Source organism: Cornus florida, unplaced genomic scaffold (genome assembly GCF_030987335.1).
Source record: "Cornus florida cultivar Cherokee Brave unplaced genomic scaffold, ASM3098733v1 CherokeeBrave_3.0.0_Hap2_Chr10, whole genome shotgun sequence".
Lineage (NCBI taxonomy): Eukaryota > Viridiplantae > Streptophyta > Magnoliopsida > Cornales > Cornaceae > Cornus > Cornus florida.
In genome coordinates, this window is record NW_026775580.1 from 34089160 (window position 1) to 34108627 (window position 19468).

Consider the following 19468-nt stretch of genomic DNA (forward strand, 5'->3'; position numbering starts at 1 on the left):
TGGGTGTTTTGCAGGTAAAGAAGCCTTAGTGTGGGATGCACAGTATTCTTAGACTCACTAGAGTTCTTGAAGTATATTTTGATGACATAAAATATGCATATGTTAGCATATCTTGTCCTACTTTTGCTTACTTTGATAAAACTTGTAGTTATTGTCTAAGTTATGTAATATGCACTTAAGTTCACCTTTTGACACTGTTAGAATGTGGTTGTAATGAGGCCAAGGGCCAAATACACTTATGTGAAATGTATGCTAACTTTGAACTTCATTGTTGCCTATGGAAGATATGTGGATTAATGCATTGAAGGGTTTTATTTTGCATATGACATGCCATGAGGCCATAGGCCATTGCAACACATCTATTTTATCACATTACATATGCTTGCATGCTCACTTTGGCAAACAAAACCATCCTTGATGAAACAAAGACTCTAAGTAGCATTTTTAGGGAGTTTTACCCTATTCTATTCTAGGGGAATTTCGGGTATTTCAAAATGCATTTTTTTTCATTTTTCCTTGTGTGTCACATAGAAAACTCAATTTTGAGGGGGGTTTCTTCTTTGTGTTTTTCCAGAAACTGCCATCTTGGCCCTGAAAAATTGATTTTTTCCCGAAAAATCATTGCTGCCAGGTTTTTGCCGACTTTAGTGTAAATATACTTGGTACTATTCATTGACTTTTTTTTGAAAAGTGTGACGACCGATCCAAAACTTCCAGGGGTCTTGTGGGTGTATATTAAGATTGCATTTTCAATTTAGGCAATTCAAAAACCTTCCGAAGCCCTATTTCCTTTCTTTGGGCAGTAGCTTGGAACGATTTTTGACCTCTAGACCTGATTTTCTTGAGGGTATTTTGGACCTTTTTGCAATGCAGTTTTTTGGTTTCTGTTCATGTGTCAGGTAGAAAACTTGATTTTAGGGGGGGTTTCTTCTTTGAGTTTTTCCAGAAAAGTCCGTTTAGATGCCCGTTTTTACTCTCAGTTGCAGCAGTAGTGGGTGACGGCACTGTAGCTGTCACGGCCTTCGTCGGGCCGCCGTGACGTCGATTTTGTTTTTGACTTTTCTCCCTCATCCGGACTCCAAATCAAGTGAGTTTTTTTTTTTTTTTTTAAAATTGATTAATTTTTCATTGTCTTCCTAGTGGTGTGCTCGATAGCACTTGAATCCATTTTTTTTTTACAAAATGACCATTTTGCCCCTAGGTTCCTTTTTGTCCGTTTTTGAAACGACTCTTCCGCATTGGTTTTCCTTTGGGTTCCATGACCTCATTGAGGGTCACATTGGTGTCTTAGAGACGCATTGTATCTCTAGAGACCGTTGTTTCACCTTTCGCTTCCGCATTTCAGATCCGTTATCGGGTCATCTTTTGGTCATCACTGACGCACCGGGTTTACAAAACTTGGGCCGTCACAAGTGGTATTAGAGCTCCTAGGTTCGAAAACCTTAGGACGATGGGTTTTGGGTGCATAGCATGCTTTTGTTAGTGTACTTTGATTTATTAGCATACATTTGATAACATGTTTTTGGCATTCTAACATGATTACATGTTTCTTGGTGACATACTTGTTATTATGATATGTCTCTATGTTTGTATGCTTATATGTTTAAGAAGCATCCTTGTTTAACATATTGCTTAAGTGCTTAACTGTTTAAACAGCCTTCCTTGATTGCCTTATCATGACCGTATGTTACATACCTCATCTTGCTTCGTATTTCTTACTTTCATAGTACGAGTTGCATTCGGTCATAATAACTTATGTTATTGTTGACCTCTTTCATTGCATATGTTTAGCATCATGGTTGTCACACGTGGGGAGTCTTCGCGTCAGGGCGTTGGGGAGCAGGTGGATGACACCGAGTTTACGAGGGGTCCAGGGAGGCCTAGGATTCCAGTTCATGGCACGGGTCCAAATCCACCACGAGCTCCGACTTACGAGGAGTAAATTGCACAGGGAGTGGCTCTGGGGATGTCAGAGTCCATTCAGGCGATGTTTCGCCAGTAAATGGCGGGGATACAGATTCCAGTACCGGCACCAGCACCGGCACCAGTTGCTAATGAGGCATTGGACTACTTCATGAAGTTACAGAGGGTTAAGATCGACCAGTTTGCAGGAAGTATGGATCCGCTTGCTTCAGAGGCATGGTTTGATCTCATGGTACGCAAGCTCGATAGCATGGCAGTACCTATAGACCGATTGAGGATATCCTTGACAGCCTCTATGTTCATGGGAGATGCCGATATCTGGTGGAGTCTATGACCAATATCCACGATGTGGAGGTGATGACTTGGGAGGAGTTCAGGATATTGTTCTTTGACCGCTTCTTTCCAATGGCTATGAGGCATGATATGAGAGTGCAGTTTACAGGTGTCTATCAGGGCAGGATGAATGTCATTGAGTATGAGACACGCTTCACTTCTCTTTCCTGCTATGCACCAGAGATGGTAGCCACCGATGAGCTCAGGGCGAAAAAGTTTCAGGATGGGTTACATCTTGATATTAGGCCATGAATTTTAGTGTTGGATCTGAGGACTTATGGGTAGGTAGTACAGAAGGCTATGCTAGTTGAGGTAGAGGACCGAGATCAGCTTAGGATCAAGGGTTCATATAAGCAGCCACGTGGAGAGGCTTCATCAGTATTCGTTGGGGGTCAGTGGAAGAAGGCTAAGGCTGGGGACAGTTCACGCACTCAGGGACAGTCACAGCAGGCTCGGTCTACATCTGCAGGTCTAGTATCTTCGGGGTCAGCCTGGGGAGTCATTTGTCACCACTGTCAGCAGCCGGGGCACATCAAGCCTCGTTGCCCACAGTTACAGTCTCAGGGCAGTCGTTCTCAGACTAGTAAGTCTTCAGCTTCGACGCAGAGACTTCAGGGGGTTTGCAATTACTGCAAGCAGCCTGGACATTTCAAGAGGGAGTGTCCGCACCTACAGAACAGGGCACAGAGTGGCGCAGGCCCACAGGCCACATCGGCACAGTTGACAGTTGCATAGTCAGGTTTCAGGGTGCCTCAAGCACCACAGCCAGTTGCACCAGTCAGTTCGTATCTAGGTAGGAACCCTACACCTACTGCTTCCAGACATCAGTCAGCTCAGCAGGGTAGTTCACAGCAATCAGGGGCTCAGGGACGAGCTTAAGCACTGCCACAGGCCGATACCTCCGCAGGGACTTCTACAGTTCGAGGTATATTTCCAATTTTTAGTTCTTGGGCTAGAGTTCTTGTTGACACAGGTGCATCACATTCATTCATATCTGCATCATTTGCACATTCTTTGGGTCTGGAGGTCACGCAGCGGGATGGTTTCCTTTGTATTGACACACCAGTTGGTGGTCCAGTGTTTTTGGACCGTGTTTGTCGGGGTTGTGCTATCGAGATAGCTGGACGGATGTTGGAGTTTGATTTTGTTGTTTTCGACATGATGGGTTTTGACGTCATTCTTGGGATGGACTGGTTATCTTTCTTTCGGGCCACGATTGATTACTTCCGTGGGCGAGTGTCTATTTGCACTCCCGCGGGGGATTGTTTTCACTTCATGGGAGATCGGAGCGATTCCCACCCGATGATGATTTTCAGCATCGGTGACTGGAGTTGCCACAGGTCCTACTTGGCTAGCCTGTTAGTTGACGAGGGTAGCAGTCTAGGCCGTGTTTTTTCGACAGTTGTAGACGAGTTTCTGGATGTCTTCCCGGAGGAGTTGACAGAACTCCCTCCTCTTCGGGAGGTTGTCTTTGCCATCGATGTCATTCCCGGTACTGCACCTATTTCTATGGCACCATACCGTATGGCACCGGTTGAGCTTGATGAGCTGAAAGCTCAATTGGATGATTTGAAAGCTAAGGGCTTTATTCGTCCTAGTACTTCACCCTGGGGAGCACCGGTTCTTTTTGCAAAGAAGAAGGATGGGTCTTTGAGACTTTGCATCGATTATCGTAAGCTGAACTATGTCACAATCAAGAACAGGTATCCTTTGCCTAGGATTGATGACTTGTTTGATCAGTTGAAGGGAGCGACATGCTTTTCGAAGATTGATCTGAGATTGGGTTACTATCAGTTTAGGGTTAAGGATGAGGATGTATCCAAGACCGCTTTTCGCACACGGTATGGCCATTATGAGTTTCTAGTGATGCCATTTGGTTTGACCAATGCTCCAGCAGCTTTTATAGACTTAATGAACCGTGTATTTAGTGACCATCTTGATCAGTTCGTTGTAGTCTTTGTTGATGACATTCTTGTATACTCAGCTTCGGTGGAGGAGCATGAGTATCATTTGAGGACAGTGTTGCAGATCCTTAGGGATAATCGGTTGTATGCTAAGTTCGAGAAATGTGAATTTTGGCTACCAGAAGTGAAGTTCCTTGGACATGTTGTGTCAAGGGGCGGCGTTGCAGTGGATCCAACGAAGATTGAGTCAGTGATGGATTGGGAGCGTCCAAAGACAGTGTTTGAGATTCGAAGTTTTCTTGGCCTAGCCGGCTATTACCGGAGATTTGTTCGGGATTTCTCTTGTTTAGCAGCACCTATGACTCGACTTACCCGCAAGGGGGTCAAGTTCGTATGGAACGAGGCATGTGAGTTTGCTTTTCAGGAGTTAAAGGTCAGGTTGACATCGGCTCCAGTTTTGATCATTCCTGAACGTGGTTTAGGTTATGTGTTCTTTTGTGATGCTTCACGAGAAGGTTTGGGTTGTGTCTTGATGCAGATAGAGCGGGTGGTTGCTTATGGGTCTCGATAGTTGAAGACTCACGAGTTGAACTATCCAACACATGATTTGGAGTTAGCAGCAGTTATCTTTGTCCTGAAGGGGTGGAGACACTATTTGTACGGGGAGAAGTTTGAAGTTTTCTCCGACCACAAGAGTCTCAAGTATCTCTTCTCTCAGAAGGATTTGAACTTGAGACAGCGCAGATGGGTTGAGTTTATGGAGGATTACGATTTTGAATTACAGTATCACCCGGGTAAGGCCAATGTGGTGGCCGATGCACTGAGTAGGAAGTCACGGGGAACTCTTGCTAGCATTTCCCTTCATAGATGGAAGATGCTAGAAGAGCTTGCAGATCTTGGTTTACAGTGTTATGAGGATGTTTCACCGGCTATTTTGTTTAGCCTTGTGGCTCAACCGGCACTTGTTAGCAGAGTTATTGAGGCACAGTTGGAGGATGAGGAGATGAAAGCCATCCATGTTCGGATTTTAGGCTGCGAGAATGTAGAGGGCTGGACCTTATATTCAAACGGTGGTCTCAGGTACAAGGGGATGATGTTTGTTCCATTGTCTTGTCGTGAGGACGTTCTTCGGGATTTCCACCACTCTAGGCTCGCAGTTCATCCTGGTGGTACAAAGATGTATCACAATCTGCGACGACAGTTTTGGTGGCAGGGCATGAAACAGGATGTTTCATAATTCGTGGCTCGATGCCTTACTTGTCAACAAGTGAAGGCAGAGCATCAGCGACCGGCAGGATTGTTGCAACCATTACCAGTAGCTGAGTGGAAATGGGAGCATATCACTATGGATTTCGTGACAGGATTTCCGAGGTCTCAGGCAGGGAATGATGCCGTTTGGGTCATAGTTGACAGGTTGACTAAGACGGCTTATTTCTTACCAATGGCAATGACAGATAGTGCAGAGAGACTGAGTGGACTGTATGTGAGACAGATTGGCAAGCTTCACGGGGTTTTTGTATCCATTGTTTCGGATAGGAATCCGCGGTTCACCTCTTACTTTTGGCAGAGTTTTCAGGAGGCTCTTGACACGGGGCTTCATTTTAGTACGACATTCCATCCTCAAACTGATGGACAGTCGGAACGCACCATTCAGGTATTGGAGGATATGTTGCGGGCTTGTATCTTGGATTTTGGGGGTAGTTGGGAGGACTACTTGCCTTTGGTTGAGTTTGCCTACAACAACAGTTACCAGGCCAGTATTGGCATGGCACCTTTTGAGGCGTTGTATGGCAGACCTTGCAGATCTCCAGTTTGTTGGACCGAGGTCGATGATACTGTTGCCTTAGGTCCCGACATTGTTATTGAGACTACAGAGAAGATCAAGTTGATTCGGCAGCGGTTGGCTACCGCACAGAGTAGACAGAAGAGTTATGCTAACAGGAGGAGGTGATCATTGTCTTTTGAGGTAGGGGATCATGTCTTTCTTAAGATTTCTCCACGTAAGGGGCTCCTAATATTTCGACAGACTGGCAAGTTGTCGCCTAGGTTCATCAGACCATTTGAGATTTTGGAGCGCGTCGGTGAAGTTGCTTATCGTTTGGCATTGCCGCCAGACCTAGATAGGGTTCACGATGTCATTCATGTCTCTATGTTGAGGAAGTATGAGCCGGACCCATCGCATGTTCTGCGGTGGACTGATACGGTTGTTGATGAGGATGTGACCTACGAGGAAGGTCCGGTCCAGATTCTTGATTCACTGGAGCAGGTCTTGCGGACCAAGACCATTCCATTGGCTAAGGTCTTGTGGAGACATTACGGTGTTGAGGAGGCTAACTGGGAGCTCGAACAGGAGGTTCGCTCACGGTATCTCCATTTGTTCTCCTTTTCAGGTACGACTCGATTTCGGGGACAAAATCCTTTTAAGGAGGGTAGGTTGTAATGACTCGGCCTTTTTCCTCCTTTTCCATTTTTGGCGATTTTCTTTTTTCGTCTTTTTCCTATTTTGTCTTTTCCCTATTTCGTCTTTTTCCCGTTTCTTTCATTTTTCCTTGCCTAACCTTACTTGTTGTGCTCGGATTTGATTCCGATTTTGCATGCATTCATGGTATTTAAATTCCATGATATCTACATTTTTACTTTTGTAGAAATGCATATTAAATGGTTACTTTCTTTGTAAAAGTCATGAAAACAAGACTTTTTGTAATTATCCATAACTTGAGGGGTTTTTGGGTAATTAAGTAAAGTAATTATTTTTCGTCTTAGGGACCATTTTGCAATTTAATTTAGAAGATATTTTCAAAAAGGACTTGTTTGCAATTTCCGGAAAGTGTAACAAGTGTCACACTCTCATTGGTCCACTTGTTGACATTTGTATGGAAACACTTTGATGCGTTGGATGATGACATGTGGAGGGTGGAGATTCACCCACTTGTTGGCCTAGGATTGGTACACTTGTTGGCATGGATGGTTGACAAATGTAGGTTCAATATTAAGTCTTGGAAGTTTACATAGGATGGAGACAAGTGTAGGCTTAAGATTAAGCCTAGGAATGAACCATAGACTCATGACAAGTGTAGGCTTGCATTATGTGTGTGAGAGAGGTAGTGTAAGAGCACATAGTGAGTGGATGATTTCTAGCCCTTCCACTCACCATTTTACACTTTATCATTTTCATTTTCACTTGTCTTCAAGAATCATAACCTAACCACCATTAGAGAAAAGCTTGGTTAATAGTTTTTTTCTTCATTTTGGCCTCCTTCCACTCACCTTAGACATAAAACCTTGGAAGACAAAAGCTTCCTCTCACTCCCCTCTTTATTAACCCTAAACTTGTTTTCCATTTTGAGCTTGGTTGCTTGGATTATAGAGATTCAATTCTCTATTGAGGTAGGGGGTGTTATCATTTATCTTCTAAGTGATTTTATTTGTTCCTATAGTGATATCTAAGTTATATGTTTGTCTTGTATTAAAATGAGAAATAAATGATTAATTGTGACTTGTATGTAATTCACTTTAAACTTGATAAATAACATGACCATGGCTTGATTCATAACTTATGTTAATTTGAGGTCATTTAGAGTTGTTTTAAAATCTAGAGGGATTAATGAATTAATTTAATTAATTTTTATTTATATGCTCCCATGACTTAAATCAATTTTTGAAGTGATTTATATAATAACCATGACATGTACTACAATATATATTAAATTGAGCATGTTTGGATGAGAAGTGAAATCTAGGGAATTTAGTTGTTTTATTAAATTGTTTAAATTATGATTTTTAACTTATATCATACTTGTGAGGTTATGTTCTTGTTGTTGAATGATATTGTTGTAATTAGTGGCAAATAGCATAATGATCATTCAATGTTCTTCATGCCATTTTAGTTGAGAACTTAGGGCATGTATTGTGTTTCTAAAATTGATTTGTGCATGTTGATGGCTTTACATTGTATATATACATGTTATGTTGATACATATATGTAATGTGCACAAAATGTTGATTTTGAAAACTTGGGGATGTCGTTGTTATGACTATGGCTAGGGCATGGTTCTAGTACGGGGGAAAGTCCCTCTACAAGTCTAGTGCGCACATAGGGAGGTTACTCATGGGCTAGTAACCCTAAAGTAACCACATTGTCGGTTTGATCCGGCGTGACGTCCAAGTATCCATTTTGGTCTGATTTTGCATTTAAATTCCAAGTTGTTAACTTTGTAAAATTACATCTCATTGTGTTATGTTGAAAGTTCTATTGTCACTTGATAGCATAAATTAAATGGTATTGGATTGTAACTTGGTATAAAGATAAACCTATGCATTCCCTACGAGTAAACTTGTTTACTCACCCCTAAGTTAATGGGTGTTTTGCAGGTAAAGAAGCCTTAGTGTGGGATGCACAGTATTCTTAGACTCATTAGAGTTCTTGAAGTATATTTTGATGACATAGAATATGCACATGTTAGCATATCTTGTCCTACTTTTGCTTACTTTGATAAAACTTGTACTTATTGTCTAAGTTATGTAATATGCACTTAAGTGCACCTTTTGACACTCTTAGAATGTGGTTGTAATGAGGCCAAGGGCCAAATACACTTACGTGAAATGTATGCTAACTTTGAACTTCATTGTTGCCTATGGAAGATATGTGGATTAATGCATTGAAGGGTTCTATTTTGCATATGACATGCCATGAGGCCATAGGCCATTGCAACACATCTATCTTATCACATTACATATGCTTGCTTGCTCACTTTGGCAAACAAAACCATCCTTGATGAAACAAAGACTCTAAGTAGCATTTTTAGGGAGTTTTACCCTATTCTGTTCTAGGGGAATTTCGGGTATTTCAAAATGCGTTTTTTTCATTTTTCCTTAAGAGTCACATAGAAAACTCAATTTTGAGGGGGGTTTCTTCTTTGTGTTTTTCTAGAAACTTCCATCTTGGCCCTCAAAAATTGATTTTTTTCCGGAAAATCATTGCTGCCAGGTTTTTGCCGACTTTAGTGCAAATATACTTGGTACTATTCATCAACTTTTTTTTGAAAAGCGTGACGACCGATCCGAAACTTCCGGGGGTCTTGTGGGTGTATTTTAAGATTGCATTTTCAATTTAGGCAATTTAAAAACCTTCCGAAGCCCTATTTCCTTTCTTTGGGCAGTAGCTTGGAACGATTTTTGACCTCTAGACCTGATTTTCTTGAGGGTATTTTGGACCTTTTGCAATGCAGTTTTTTGGTTTCCGTTCATATGTCAGGTAGAAAACTTGATTTTAGGGGGGTTTCTTCTTTGAGTTTTTCCAGAAAAGTCCGTTTAGATGCCCGTTTTTACTCTCAGTTGCAGCAGTAGTGGGTGACGGCACTGTAGCTGTCACGGCCTTCGTCGGGCCGCCGTGACGTCGATTTTATTTTTGACCTTTCTCCCTCATCCGGACTCCAAATCAAGTGAGTTTTTTTTTTTTTTAATTTTTCATTGTCTTCCCAATGGTGTGCTCGATAGCACTTGAATCCATTTTTTTTTAAAATGACCATTTTGCCCCTAGGTTCCTTTTTGTCCATTTTTGAAACGACTCTTCCGCATTGGTTTTCCTTTGGGTTCCATGACCTCATTGAGGGTCACATTGGTGTCTTTGAGACGCATTGTATCTCTAGAGACCGTTGTTTCACCTTTCGCTTCCGCATTTCGGATCCGTTATCGGGTCATCTTTTGGTCGTCACTAACGCACCGGGTTTACAAAACTTGGGCCGTCACAATGATGCTGTTTGGGTCATTATTGACAGATTAACTAAGACGACTCACTTTTTGCCTATGGAAGTGACAGATGATGCAGAGAGGCTTAGTGGACTGTATGTGGGGCAGATTGTCAGGCTTCACGGGGTTCTGGTATCCAATGTTTCGGATAGGGATCCCAGGTTTACATCTTACTTTTGGTAGAGTTTTCAGGAGGCTATTGACATAGGGCTTCATTTCAGCACAGCATTCCATCCTCAGACTAATGGTCAGTCGGAGCGTAACATTCAAATATTGGAGGATATGCTACAGGCTTGCATTTTAGATTTTGGGGGTAGTTGGGAAGACTATTTACCTTTAGTGGAGTTTGCCTACAACAATAGCTACCAGGCCAGTATCGATATGGCACCTTTTGAGGCATTGTATGACAGACCTTGCAGATCTCCAGTTTGTTGGACCGAGGTAGGTAATACAATCGCCTTAGGTCCCGATATTGTATTTGAGACTACAGAAAAGATTAAGTTGATTTGGTAGCGGTTGGCTATAGCTCAGAGCCGGCAGAAGAGTTATGCTGACAAGAGGAGGAGATGCTTGTCTTTTGAGGTAGGGGACCACGTCTTTCTCAAGATTTCTCCACGGAAGGGACTTCTGAGATTTCGGCAAACGGGCAAGTTGTCTTCCAGGTTCATTAGACCATTTCAGATTTTGGAGCGTGTTGGTGAAGTTGCTTATCGTTTGGTATTGCTGCCAGACTTGGATAGGGTTCACGACGTCTTTCACGTATCTATGTTGAGGAAGTACGAGCCGGATCCATCGCATGTCTTACGATGGACAGATGTTGTTGTTGATGAGGATGTGACCTATGAGGAGGGTCCAGTCCAGATTCTTGTTTCACGGGAGTAGGTCTTGCGGACCAAGACCATTATGTTGGTTAAGGTCTTGTGGAGACATTACGGCGTTGAGGAGGCTACCTGGGAGCTCGAACAGGAGGTTCGCTCTCTATATCCCCATTTGTTCTTTCTTTCAGGTACGACTCGATTTCGGGGATGAAATCCTTTTAAGGAGGGTAGGTTGTAATGACCCAATCTTTTTCCTCCTTTTCCCTTTTCGGCAATTTTTTTTTTTTTTTTTGTCTTTTCCCTATTTCGTCTTTTTCCCGTTTATCATTTTCCTTGTATAACCTCACTTTTTGTGCTCGGATTTGATTCCAGTTTTACATGCATTCATGTTATTTGATTTCCATGACATTTGTATTTTTACTTTTGTAGAAAATACATTCTAGTTACTTACTTTTTCATAAAGGGCATGGATGCATACTTTATTATAATTATTCTTTATTTTTGGGGTTTTTGTGTAATTACATAAAGTAATTATTTTTCGTCTTGGGGACCATTTTGCAAATTATTTTGGAAGATATTTTCAAAAAGGACCTTTTTACAATTTTTAGAAAATGTGATAAGTGTCACATTCTCATGGTGCCACTTGTTGACAGTGGGGTGGAGTGACTTGGATGTATAACCTCTTGACATTTGAATGGTGGAGATTCACCCACCTGTTGGCCTAGGATTGTAGCACTTGTTGGCTTAGATGGTTGACAAGTGTAGGCTTAGGATTAAGCCTAGGAAGGAGCCTTGGATTTGTGACAAGTGTAGGCACCAAAATAAGTCTTGCATTGCGTGTGTGCGAGAGGTAGTGTAAGAACACATAGTGAGTGGAGGATTTCTAGACCTTCCACTCACCATTTTCACTTTATCCCTTTCATTTTCACTTGTTCTCTAAGAACCCTAACCTAGCCACTCTTGGAGAAAAGCTTGGTTAATAGCTTTGACTTCATTTTTGGCCTCCTTCCATTCACCCTAGACTTAAAACCTTGGAACACAAAAGTTTCCCCTCACTCTCCTCCCCCTAAACTTATTTTCCATTTTGAGCTTGGTTACTTGAATTATAGAGATTCAATTCTCTATTGAGGTAGGGGTGGTAGTATGTTTATATTTTAAGTGTTTTATAATCTGTGGGATTTAATATATATTGTATACATGCTTTTAATATGATAGTTTTGCATATTATAAGAAACTCTCACTTCTTGACTTAGGGTTTATTGATTTAAGCATGTATGATATGTATAAACCATATGTAGAAGGATTATATAATTTAGTAGTATGCTAAATTCTAGTATTTTCACATGTGTAGAAGGATTATATAATTTTGTAGTATGCTAAATTCTAGTATTGTTACAAATGATATGGCTAGAGTTTGGCTCTAGTGCGGGAGGTATGAGTTTTCCCTAATTGAGATAGTGCGCACTAGGGTAGTCTTCCCAGTGGGTTAATGCTCGGAATAACCATTTTGATCTTGGTTTAGTCCGAGACGTGATGTCCAAGTATTCCACTAATTGATTTTGCATTAAATTCCAAGTTGACAACCAATGCTTAATTGTAACTTGTGATTTTTGTTATTGGCGAATTGATGTTGTTAAGTACATTGATATTGATATGTGTTGCTAAGGAATATTTAAGTTAACTTAAGATGATCCCTTAGAACACCTTGAACATAGACGTTAAGTGGAATGCTCCCTTGTATTCGTCTATATTGATCTTGCAATGATATTGAAACTTTAGGGTATACACATATGCTTCTTCCTACGAGTAACTTGATTACTCACCCTAGTGGTTTGGGTTGTTTTTTAGGTAAGGAGACTATGTTCTTGGATGCTTATCATCTTTAGAGGCTTATGAGTAATTTGAAACATTTTTGTATCTTGACATGCAAGTGTTTAGCATGCTTTACTTTTGATGCCATATTTTGTATACCGGTGTATGGTATTTTAGAAGCTTATATAGCTTTCTTGATGTGTAATGATACCCAAGTACTTACTCTTGATATTAGAAGCATGTATGTATGGAGGCCAAGGGCCAAGCTTGTTTATATTAGTAGTTGTATCCATTTGGTACCAACTTTTGTTATAAAAATGTACTTTTACCAATTTTGGAGGTTTGTTGTATGAAAATCTTGTAATGAATATGTATGAGGCTAGGAGCCATTGTTTTACATTTAAATATGCATATGAAGCTTGTTGACATGTTCACATACTCAAATCTCATTGAAAATCACATTTAAACTTTCATTTTGAACCAATTCATGAGGGGATTCAAAGTATGGGTTGAACCTTAACACCTTAGGCATATAGCAGGCCTTACAGCAGCATTTCTAGTAGCCATTTTCACTGTTTGGTCCTATTTCGGTCGACCGATGGCCTATTTCGGTCGACCGATGCTTCAATTTGGTCTACTGAACCAACCAACACTTAAAAACATGTTTTCAAAAAACATTTTGTCCAGTTCAGTCGACCAAAACTCTATTTCGGTCGACAGAAAACTCTATTTCGGTCAACCGAAATAGCTTGAACTCGCACACAGCTTCCGGTTAGGTTTTAGCACTGATAGTCCAACTTCTAAAGGCCATAACCTCTTCGTTTCTAATCCAAATGGGGTGATTCTTGAGCCTAAACTCAAAGATGTTGAGTCAAATTTCCAATGGTACCAATCTTATCCTTAGATTCAAAACACAGTGAGAGATATTCATGTTTTAGTGAGGTAGGGTCAGTTTTCGCCTAAATCGGGAAAGGACATTTTGTGGGATTCTTGGCCAATGTTCTTAGAACCTCTTGGAATGTTATGAAATGATTATATTAGGTTTTATTCACCTTGTTTGACTTGTTTAGAGTCAATTTTCTCCTCTCATTTGTGAATTGACCATTTTGCCCTTCATTGAAGGATTTTGCCCGTTTTAACTCTAGTTTCCTCTTCGCTCTCCTTAAGTTCTGTGACATCATGGAATGTCACATTGGTGTCTTAGAGATGATTTTTATCTCATAGGACTATGGTTTCATCTTTTGCTTTTGCATTTTGAATCCGTTACTGGGTCAACATTCGGGTCATCGCTGACGTATTGGGTTAAAAAACTCGGGTCACGACAATATTATCAAGGGGAGTTCAATTTGTTTCCCCTTTGGTATCATTCATTCTCTGTGTCTCATCATCATTAACTTGCTTGGATTAGTGTGCAATGAAACATGCATGAATTCTTGCCTGTTCGATCGATCACAATAGAAGTTCAATCGATTGAACATTATCTCTACATACTCTCATCTCTCAGTTCCATCATGCGAAGATTCCCTGCATATTTCATCTCTCTGTGTATCGTTCGAACTTTCTTCTCCGATCGATCCTAGTTTCCTCGTTCGATCTAGTTTCATTTTCGATTGATCTTAGTTCTATACTTAGAAAATTTTTGGAACTCTGAAAAATCATCTTTCTGTGTATCACTCGAAGCTTTCTGCAGGTTTCAGGTCTTGGATCGATCGAAGTTCATAGTTGTTTCTACAAAATAAATAAATAAATAAATTAATTAATTTTAAATCGCATTCCTTCTTGCTAGAGACGTTAAACTTAGCACCCATTTTGCATATTTCCTTTTTATTTTTATTTTTTATTTTTTATTACTTTTCTTGTTCTAAAAAAAAAAAATGCACCTTTATGTGTAGTCATGCTACTTTCATATTTTCTTTTAGGCTTGATCTCATATCCCTCTTTCATTTTGTGCTATATTGCCTTAGAATGCTTGAGTTAGTTTTTTTTTTTTCTTTTTTTTGTTTTTTTTTTTTTTTTAATCCGATTTGCAATTTGATGTGAGTTTGCTAGTGTGGGAATTCAAATAGGTTGTTGATTCCAAGTTTGGGGGTGCACTTTTTCCAAGGGTTCACTATCGAGCCTCATGTTTTTTCCACCACGGTATATTCTTTCCATCTCTTCCATTGTTCTCATTGCATATTGAGGACAATGTGCAGTTTAAGTTTGGGGATAAAGTGACTTTATTGCATTTTACTTAAGTTTGAGACTTAATTCCATTTTAGCAATGATTTTGATCTTTTGAGGACTATATTGCTTAGAATTTATAAATTGCTTGACTTGAGAGTCCAATACTCCTTGTATGCCTTGTGGATGCCATTTAGGAGTAAATTTTTTGAAAAATTGATATCATGCTTGCACTCGTGGTTTACATCATCTTGATTTTGTGATTGTTTTGAGATTCACTCTAAAATTCTACACTAGCACATGCGCATACTAGCATTCATTTGTGGGGTACATGCTTTGTTAATTATTAATTTGGTTATATCCCAATTGAGCTAGTAGTGCATTGAAAGCTTTCATACTTGATAAAGGTGGATAACAAACTCTTTTCACTAAGTAGCCGGGATTCATCAAGAACTAAATTTCTCGTGCCGAGAGGTGGAGGGCCTAAACTCTAGGTTAATAATTGAACTTGAAAAAAAAAAAAAAAATGTTGTTGCAAAAGCAAATAAAAAAGGTAAGGACTTCTCCCAAAAGGTGAGAAGTGGGAAATGATTAGATGGAGGTTGTTTTGATTTGTAACCTAGTTGATTTGAGCTTGTAAGTCCTTAGGGGTGTTTAAACACCTAATGCCCTAAAGTCGTCCGGTTTGGGAGTCAATGACCTAATGCTCGACCTCATAGATCGCTAAAAAGCTTAATAGATTAACACATTGCACTATGCTTCCATCTTTGATCCTTAGGATTAGAAAAAAAAAAAAAAAAAAAAAAATTGAGCGAAAAGAATAAGCGCACCTAGATGAATAAAGCTTTAATAAAAGGTCCACTCTTTGTCTTGATGATCGGTACTAGATTTGTGTGCTAGTTTGAGACCGGATGTGATCATTTCTTTAGTTGGCTTAGATAGCAACATATTTGATGCCTGTTCACTTAAAAAGGATTCTAGATTTGTTTTGATTTACTTAATCATTGTCTTGATGTGTGGAGGACCACCCTTGCTTGCTTAATGTTGAGATTTTGGGAGATTACTTAGAAATGGTTGAAAAATTGCATACTTGAGGTAGTTTTCTCCCAATGCTTGTTTGGAATTTTGGTGCCTCTTTAGTGAGAAAGAGCTTAATGTTTATGGGTATCATTTCTGAAAACCTTCATGAGACTTCACTCGTCTACTAAGGGTAACCTAGGGGATTAAAAGGCTTGTTGCATATGCTAAATGCAATCATGTTCCCTACGAAATTGGTGTTATCCTTTTATTGCTTTCTAGTTCGTAGTTGTTTATTGTTCATTTCTTTATTTCATTTATAGTTCATTGTTAGGGACTAGCAATATTTAAGTTCAGGGGTGTGATAAGCGCTAAAAAGGGCGTATTTTAACCCCTTAAGCTTAAACATTCTAGGACCTTATTTTATCTTATTTTCCCGTTTTAGTCTAATTTCATGTTATTTCCCTTTTCAAGCAGTTATCCCCAAAATAAGTCAATTTAGTTGAATTAAAGCATAAAAGATGCAATCTCAAGCTTAGTGGAAGAAAGGAGCAAAGTGGAGGCAAAGTGGTGAAAAACAGCATTCTTCGATCGATCGAACCAATCTCCGATCAATCACACAGTGATTGTTCCAACCATGCCAAGATGGATCGAGCCTTTTCTCCTTATCCTCAAAAAATTTCCTTTTTCGATTGATGCAACATTCATTCGATCGATCGAACATTTTTTATCTTATCCCCACCTACCACTTTTGTCCTTTTCCCAAAATATCCCAAAAATATCTCAACTTTGTCTTTATTTCAAAAAGGCGCCGCTTTAGTTCGATCGATTGAACCAGCCTTATGATCGATCGAACCTCCTCAAGTGCGAAAAAAATAGAGTTTCAACCAATTAAAAAGTGTGCTTGTGGTGCAATCATTTGGAGGTCCTATTACACGAGGTCTGACCATTGGGTGTGACATTTGAGCTACCTATATAAGGATTTTAGCTATTTGGAACCAAGGAAATAAGAGATACAACTATAGAGAGGAGTCTAGAGATTAGAGAGAGAGAGAGATATACACCATCTTGAGAGAGCTCTTCCACTCATCTAGGGTTTCCACCAAGGAGAAGAAGACTATTTCTACCATGGAGATAGCCCTTAAAGGTTGGATGACATCATCAACGAGTGGCTAAACCATTCTCTTGGGGCTAGAGATAGCCCTAAGCCTGCCTTCTAGACCTTGATGCTTTGTAATTAAAGGGGATTTGTGTTGTAATGTTTGTCTTAACATCTTTTATATATATAAATCTTGTTTCTACAATGATTTGTGTAGTTTAATTCTTCCAAATGATCATTTAATTCTATCCATATGTCTATGTATGCTAGGATGAATGTTCATGTATTTATTTCTAGATTTTATGATATTGATGCATGTCTATGTGTGTTGATACTATGAATCTAGTAATGGTCAAGGTATAGTGCTTAAATAGATTACTTTTGTGGTTTGTTTGATGATTTATACTTATTTCTTGATAGATTGTGCCTCCTCCTTTGCTTAATTAGTTTAATTTTCATGTCACTAGCTTAGTTGTAGTGTAGCTGCCTTACTTTCTTAGATGGGAGGACAATCCATACTTGTTTTTTGATATTCTATACTTATGAATGCAAGAAGTATATTTCTCTAATTTCATGATGTGCATTAATTGTGGACTTAAAAGAAGGAATAATGGCTTGATTTGATATGTTGTACTATTCACTAGTTTGGCTAGACAATGTATACTTACTTGGCCATCCATACTTGTTAATTTAATTAATGACACACTTTCAATTACAACATATAATCCCTATAATCCATTAAACATTGAATGTCTAGGAAGGCAATGCTTAGTGGTGAACTCTAAGTCTCAAGACCTTTCTCTTATATTCTCTATACTCCATTTATTCTAGTTGCTTCACATTGTTTTTATTTAGTTTAAATTATAGTTTAATTAACCAATCAAACCATCTTTGATCATTCGACCTACTAATTTGACCTTGATTTCCAAACAAACATACACTCCATATCCCTTGGGACAATCCCTACTCACTTTTGCTATATTTTAGTTAGTAATGGTAGTGACATTCTGTAAATTTAAACTTGGCCACACTACACTTTTATTATGCAATTTGGGTGTATTGACACGACCGTACACCAAGCTTGAGCCCTCAGAATCAGTGGTTAGGGCGCGTATATTACCTGGGATGCATAGCTGGATATAGTGGATAATGTATGCCCTGGTAGAGTATGGTACCCATGCCCATTATGTGTGCGTATTGCATGTTACCTACTATTTAGGTTGAGGCCGCCTTATAGTCCAGTGAGAGTCTTTTTGTGTGTGCGTGTGTGTGTGTGTGTGTGTGTGTATATATATATATATATATAAGGACTATATAGTTATGTAAGAAAAAAAAATGGTCTTAATATAATTAATCTTAACTTTTATTTAAATGATTTTAGAATTTTATCTATATTTAAGAGATGTGACGTATCATATTATTACAGTTTAATTTATAACTATTATTTATCTACAGAGGGGTGTGTTGGTTGATGGAACCAGCATGTCTCCTCTTGGCAATGTTTAGAAACGGTCCCAACCCTCTATATATATACGTGAAAGAAGGTCTGAATCCATTATTCAGTTTCACAGGCAAAGATAGAGGGTTGAAGAGTGTTTCTATATTGAAGAATGTTTCTGAAGATACCAAAAATGACCCGGGCCGGGCACAACCCAAATTACTAAAGGATGACTCGGGCAAGAGCAATTGACCCGTTTAGGCAGAGTCCCATCAAGCCCAATCTTCATTAGGACGATCTCCAGGCCCAATCTATAAGAGAAGGGAATTAGTCCATGTATAAAGAAAAAGTTCAACAAAACGGCCCAACAAGATGAGTAAAATGGGAAGCTTTTAGAATAATTGTAAATCCCTATAAATAGAAGGAAAAGAGAGGGAAAAGGGGTTGAGATATTTTTGAAGTGTAAAAACTTTTCTTTCCAAATAGAGAGAGGTGTTTTTTACATCTTCAATGGCGCCGTATGTGGGAATCAAAGGAAGGATCCAGTCGATCATCAAGCTCGCTGCAAGTAAATTGATCGTTCCTTCGAAGGATCAGGATTGATTTGCAAAGTAGAAGTTTGATCTTTGGAAATTGGATTTTGAATCTACAAGATCGTGATCTGTTCTATAGAGGTTTGATCCTGATTGACGAAGGCTAGAACTGATGAGTTCACGGCAAGAAAGATTCAGATCCAGCAAGAGGAGATCAGAATTTGGCCAGGTCGAGGCCAGATCTGGTACATTCTCATTAGCAGAGTTTAGATCTGATTAAGATTTATCGGTTGATGACTCTGCTATGATCAGGAACGATGATAGGAGAAGAGAGTTTTTGTCCACAAGAGAATGAACAAGACACAAAGCTTGACGAATTGATGAGCATGATTGAAGCTCTGAGAAAAGAGAATGCGGAATTTAGAGCCGGAATGGAGCGTTGAGAAGTTCCAGTTATTCCACGACCGCCTCCAGTAGGAGTGAGAGTTCTGCAACCAAATGTTGCTTACCAGGGCGAACAAGAAGGAAACGTTCACCTAGATCTTCATCGCGAAGAGATCAGGCCAGAAGATTTTTCGCCAAATATCCATCATGTAGAGGATCGAGAAGGATCTATCCATTTAGATCCATATCACCAACGAATCAAGCAAAAAAAAGCCATGGAGATCAATCCACATCAC

The 19468-nt window shown here is 39.6% G+C and overlaps 1 protein-coding gene across 1 annotated transcript; it reads left to right on the forward strand.

The window, feature by feature from the left end:
* Positions 1-3384: 3384 nt before the first annotated feature.
* On the forward strand, positions 3385-19231 carry LOC132277478 (uncharacterized). The gene is made up of 2 exons (XM_059779331.1): positions 3385-3748; positions 19101-19231. Exons 1-2 carry the CDS (start codon positions 3385-3387, stop codon positions 19229-19231), a joined length of 495 nt encoding a protein of 164 aa, XP_059635314.1.
* Positions 19232-19468: the final 237 nt, after the last annotated feature.